This window comes from Notothenia coriiceps, unplaced genomic scaffold, assembly GCF_000735185.1.
Source record: "Notothenia coriiceps isolate Sejong01 unplaced genomic scaffold, NC01 NC01_scaffold00003201, whole genome shotgun sequence".
Lineage (NCBI taxonomy): Eukaryota > Metazoa > Chordata > Actinopteri > Perciformes > Nototheniidae > Notothenia > Notothenia coriiceps.
In genome coordinates, this window is record NW_011335902.1 from 9,220 (window position 1) to 15,526 (window position 6,307).

At 50.1% G+C, this 6,307-nt stretch overlaps 1 protein-coding gene across 1 annotated transcript; it reads right to left on the reverse strand.

The window, feature by feature from the left end:
- Nucleotides 1-1,916: 1,916 nt before the first annotated feature.
- Nucleotides 1,917-3,772, reverse strand: LOC104941166 (XK-related protein 7-like; the record flags this gene model as incomplete). The annotated part of the gene is made up of 2 exons (XM_010766226.1): nucleotides 1,917-2,848; nucleotides 3,356-3,772. Coding segments are annotated over 2 exons (991 nt in total), but the record flags the coding sequence as incomplete, so codon positions are not given.
- Nucleotides 3,773-6,307: the final 2,535 nt, after the last annotated feature.

Genomic DNA, 6,307 nt, shown 5'->3' on the forward strand with positions numbered 1-6,307 from the left:
ACGGAGGCCGACAGGTGCAGCTGCGCTACAGCGGCACAAAACACTGCCATTCAGAAAGGATGCAGACATAGAAACACAACTGCTCCAAAAAACACAAAGAGACATCTTCAGCAACTTGAGGACACATGCAGCGTCACTCTTTAGTGTCCCCTGTTCTCCCAGCTGTGTGCGTCACTCTTTAGTGTCCCCTGGTCTCCCAGCTGTGTGCGTCACTCTTTAGTGTCCCCTGGTCTCCCAGCTGTGTGCGTCACTCTTTAGTGTCCCCTGGTCTCCCAGCTGTGTGCGCCACTCTTTAGTGTCCCCTGGTCTCCCAGCTGTGTGCGTCACTCTTTAGTGTCCCCTGGTCTCCCAGCTGTGTGCGTCATTCTTTAGCGTCCCCTGGTCTCCCAGCTGTGTGCATCACTCTTTAGTGTCCCCTGGTCTCCCAGCTGTGTGCGTCACTCTTTAGTGTCCCCTGGTCTCCCAGCTGTGTGCGTCATTCTTTAGCATCCCCTGGTCTCCCAGCTGTGTGCGTCATTCTTTAGCGACCCCCTGGTCTCCCAGCTGTGTGCGTCACTCTTTAGTGTCCCCTGGTCTCCCAGCTCTGCGCATGTCTCCTCAAGTTGCTGAATGTTCTCTAAACGCTGCATGTGTTGTTGTTGAAGATGTTTCTTCATGTGGAACATTTGGGTTTTTATATCTGCATCCTTTCTGAAGCTGTGTTCTGGGTCGTTGTAGCGTGTTTGCGCCTGTCGGCCTCCGTACTTAATAAATCCTACAGTGTTCACACACGCTCTGCATGGAGGTGTGTTGAACAGACGGCCTGTAAACACAAATCTCTTTTTTTTGTTCTAACTTACTTTTACAAAAACAGATCAGAACCAGGAATGTTGTAAATCCCACTAACGTGAAAACGCTCGGAGCCTTTTCACCGATAATCACATTTCCTACTGTTTTTTACATTCAACTCAAATGTTGCTTTTTCAGGCGTGAAGCGGAGACTCCTTCAACATCAAGGGATCACGATCAGTGAGTTCTGATTGTGTATTTAATGTGTACACGCTCTCACTCATAGGGCTGCAACTGAGTCTGTTTTCATTATGGAATCACCCGCAGACCATGAAATCCTATCATATCATCGAATTGTATTATCATATTGTAAACTAATCGTTTAGACAGAAAAAGAGGGACTAGGACACTTCAATTTGACTTTTAATTGTGCAAATTAAATATTTCACCATGTATTCTGGTTACAGTCACTTTTAATGAAACACACCTGTGAACCTGGATGGTGAAAATGACCAGAAGACGTGCTGAAGAAAAGCATCTTGCACAGAAATGGCAATACTTCAAAGTCAAATTGAAAGGCTGTCCTTCTTACTTTCCTCTTGAGGATTCACCGCCTTTAAATTATGGTTTGACTCCAAAACTGTGTCCTGTAAATGTTTGTAATGATTTTAAAACATATTTTTGAAATATTATAATTAAGGGTGGCTAACTGTAGCTCACCCACAGCGAGCTTTATCACGTGCACAAGAAAAAGAGTCTTGTTGCAACCCTACATCTGGTCCAGTTCTATAGATACTCCTGCATGTTCAAGGCCGTCTCTGTGAGAGGATGTGCAGCTGATCACCCCCTTCCTGTACCACCTCCTGTACCACCTCCTGTACCCCTTCCTGTACCACCTCCCGTACCACCTCCTGTACCACCTCCTGTACCACCTCCTGTACCACCTCCTGTACCCCTTCCTGTACCACCTCCCGTACCACCTCCCGTACCACCTCCTGTACCACCTCCCGTACCACCTCCTGTACCCCTTCCTGTACCACCTCCTGTACCACCCCCTGTACCACCTCCTGTACCCCCTCCCGTACCACCTCCCGTACCACCTCCTGTACCACCTCCTGTACCACCCCCTGTACCACTTCCTGTACCCCTTCCTGTACCACCCCCTGTACCACCTCCTGTACCGCTTCCTGTACCACCTCCTGTACCACTTCCTGTACCACTTCCTGTACCGCTTCCTGTGCCACCTCCTGTACCACTTCCTGTACCGCTGCCTGTACCACCCCCTGTACCACTTCCTGACCTGAGAACTGATACAGTAACCAGGAATATGCACCATCACCATCAGACAACACCACACAGCACTTTGCTTCTGTAAAAAAAAACAATAAAAAGGGACACCACACTCCGTCGCTTCCTCCGCCCGTTTGTCTCCGAGAGAAACGCGGCGAGAGTCTTTATTCCACACGGCGGCGGTGAGTTGAGTTGAGTCTGATCTCATTGAAGGCGTCACACCGTGGTCTCGTACTCCATCACCTCTTTGGGCGTGGCCAGGCAGCGGTACTGGATCCGGGGCGTGACGGGCGCCGCACTCTCCAGCACGAGGATGGTTTTACGCAGCCGGCGGTCGATGAAGTGAGCGTCCCAGGCCGGGTACTTCTTCCTGGGCAGATCTATCCGGATCACGGGCCCCTCTGTGCGCGGGGAGAGGCTGGGAACCGGAGCCTGGACCCCCCGCTGAGGCCGAACCTGAAACACGTCTCCGTCCACCCCCGAATAATCCGGCCCTTTAGTCCTCTGCAGGGTTCTGGGGGGGCTGCTAACCACGTCCGGCGGGAGGCTAACCGCCGGGGAAGCTAGCAACTCCGCGGGCAAATCCTCCTTCTCCACGACCGGCCGCCACCCCGACACGGGCCCGTCGGGGTGCAGCAGGCAGTAATAAACACACATGAAGAAGCTGCCCAAAGCGTAGCTGCTGGACACGACGCACACCATGGCGACGGCGTAGGATTCCGAGGAAGAGGGGCCTCGGTAAAGGTACCAGGCGGCGGTGAGGAACACGTTCTCCAGCAGAACCGTCAGGCTGTAAGGCAACGCAGGTTTATTCATACAGAACCTTTCAACACAAGGATATTCAAAGTGCTTTACAAACATGGAAGACATTAAGAGCTTAAAGGTCCCCTATCATCCTGTTTCTCATCAATATATCACAGGTCTCAGATATATCCAGAGCCTGTCTCTGATTGGCTGAAACACCAAAAAGATCATTGCAGCATTACCCATAATCCCCTCTGTTTCAGCCCTGTTTCCAAAGTGCTGATTCTCTCTCTGTTACTTTAGATGAAAATAAGGAGCCCCTCCCCACGCCCCTCTGAGAGAGATTTGGTTACAAAGAACTCAATGGAGCTCAAGGAGGAGATTCAGGTGATAAGGGGGGGGGGGTTTCCTTACATAGAGGGGACACATGTTGATGTAGAAGAGACATGAAGAAGAGGGGACACATGTTGATGTAGAGGAGACATCACAAAGTGCATTTTGCATGATAGGTGACCTTTAACCCCCATAAGGACACCACGTAGGGGACTTGAACCTGTAGATCAGCAGCCGGCAGCGGTTGCGGCCCTCCCTCACGCTGAACCAGCAGAAGATGTAGACGATGCCCACCATCATGTTGTAGATGATCTCCTCCCACTTGGACATGCAGAAGTCCGTCTCGCCCTGGATGATCCAGAAGGTCATGACGCACCAGTGCGCCACCACGAAGATGCCGAAGTAGAGCGGGAACACGGAGGCGAACAGAGCAAAGGCCAGCGTGCGGGCTCCGATGGTGAAGAGGTGCCACAGGATCTGCACCAGCACCGCCTTGTAGCTCATCGGCAGCTTATCGTCCCGCGAGTCCCGCAGAACCTTCTGATACGAGGCCACCATCCAGGACAGGGAGACCAGGGAGGCCGAGGCTGAGAGACCTGCAGAGACAACAGGAGTTACAGAGGAGGAGGAAACATGGCTGTGCCCCAAAAGGAAATGTGTATTTATTGTAGAAAATGTTTGCAAAGTAAAAATGTTAGTCCCATTTGGCCCTCTGTGAGTTCTGGAGAATCACCGGCATTCCTCCAAACATCACCATTTCAGCTGCACACTGAGAGGCGGCAGCACTGAGAGGAACTGTGGGTTCTTACTCGCCAAGTTCAGATACCTTTGATCAGGTTAAGGCATTGTGTCCCCCTGTGTCTCAGTGCTGCCGAAACGCACCAGAAGGACACTCAGGGACTTATTTTATCAGGGGAATTCATGTTTGCAGTCCACGATAAGCGGTCGTACGCATGTCGAGATGTTTCTGTGCTCAAGTCCCCTGTTTTCAATGAACACGTCTTTAGGCACGATGGCTGTGCTGACAGTAACCTGGTGATTGGACGTCTGCATCGGTTTTGTGATCACATTTTTTATTTATTCAAGCAGAAACACAGAATAACGTGGTACAAGACACATACATACCCCGTGAAAGAACATACAAACAGTTCCCTTACAAAACTAACTAAAATGAAACCCCACCCTCCCAGGACCCCCGTGGGCCGGATGAAGTGGCACCAGGCAGTTCAGAGTTAGACGTCTCCATGGATGAAGCAGAGCATGAAGTAATAACCTCAGATGTGTGTGTAGCTCGCGGTGCAGCAGCTCGTGTGGTCAGCGGATCTGATGCAGGTCAACTGAGGGCTCGGTCCTCGGCTCTCAGCCGGCACTTACATCACTGATGCTCGGTAAACAGGATGAAGCTTTGATGTTTTAACGACTCCCTGCTGAGCCCTCCTGTCTCCAGACGTCCACTAACTGAGCCAGGCTGCTTCCAGTCAGGAGCCTCTCTTCTGCTTCTTAGACCAGGAGCTTCACCTCCGTCTCCTCAAAGAAATGCAGTCGACTGACCCTTAGTTCACCAAGATGTTTGTATGTGATGACCACTGCGTGTTGGTGATGCTGAATCCAGGAACGTATAACCGTCCACTTGTTTCAAGGGTTTCAAGTCCTCGAGGTAATATGGAGTCCTTTTTATCCATTCAGTTTTAAGGTGAACCCTGGCTGCCAAACAAACCCCACAGAATAGATTTGATGGTGGCCTGAACAATTTATTACTCCTAAATATTCAATCCATCATCATCTGCAAACATTCCCTACACTCTTAAAGGTCCCATGTCATGCTTCTGGTTCTGACCCGTCCCCTTGTGTTCTGTAGCTTCTGCATGTAAACGGTCTGCAGACTCACAAACCCTCAAAGTACTCCCTGTAAGGAGTAACACTCTAACACAGAAAATACCTCCCCAGAACGCCTCGTTGGAGATTTCTCATTTACTTCCTGGGTATCGCTACGTAGGGATACCCAGTAGCCACGCCCAGAGCTATGGCCGCACCCTCTGCCAGGCTTTCACGAAACAAAGCTTCCCAAACCTTTCAGGATTAATGCCGGATATGTACAGCGTAGGGCGCTGAAGAACGATGCTGTTCCTACTTTGTTTGGACCAGCGGGAGATTCGGGGACACAACCTGTAAGTATTCATTGTTGTTTGTGTATTTATGATGTTTAAAACAAACAAGGTATCTACCACGACTGTTTGAATGGGTAAACGTTTTTCAGGCTGCTACGTTGAAATGCTCTCCGCAGACCCATGCTCACAGCGTTATCAACCTTTTTCTTACTCGATATCAAGCCACACTTATTGTTTTTACTTCGGCTGTGAGTGTGTGTGTGCTCAGGATGAGTTTAGCTTGTTCAAACTGTATCGCCGACACGGAAGCCTGTCCGCTCCTCACAGCAGCTTCTCACTGCTCGTGAGGCTCACAGCCTCACGAGCAGCTGTACGTCGCTCGACCAATCAGAGCACAGTGGGCTCACGGGGTGGGGGGGGCAGGAGCTCCACCAAGCCGTGTAGGACAGAGAGTGAATACACACACTATACAGAGATGCTGGATGAGAAACCAATGTGAGTTTGGAACATTGAACAATGTGAATCTATTCTAGTAGACCTCAACAATGGAATTATGATCAGTAGAAATGGCCATGACACGGGACCTTTAAGGCGAATAATACCCAGCTTCATATCGTGTCTAAATCCCCTCCATTAATGAGGTTATTTTCCTCAATCCAAAACAGCCTCATCTCCAAACAGATCAAGATCTTTTGGAGACGAGGCTGCACTACCACTTGTTTTTCCAAAACCAACACAAAATGAAAGTTAGTGCAGAGTTGGTTTAAAAACTGCTTCAAAAACGTCTGGACATCAAACGCAGATTCTCAGAAGTGAAAACTCATGATCTGAAGGAGTTTCTGCTCTGCTGGGACTCAACAGGACTGAAGCTGAGCAGCTCTGAGTCCAGACATCAGAGGGGAATCTCTCTTACCTCTAAATGTTAAAACCCGATACATCCAAGGCTGCTGTGTGAAGCCCGGTCTCACATAAACACAGTGGGCCGTCAGCAGGGCCTTCTCTGCTGGCCCTCTATGTGCGTCACTCTTTAGTGTCCCATTGTTTTTGCACCTGTCGGCCTCCGT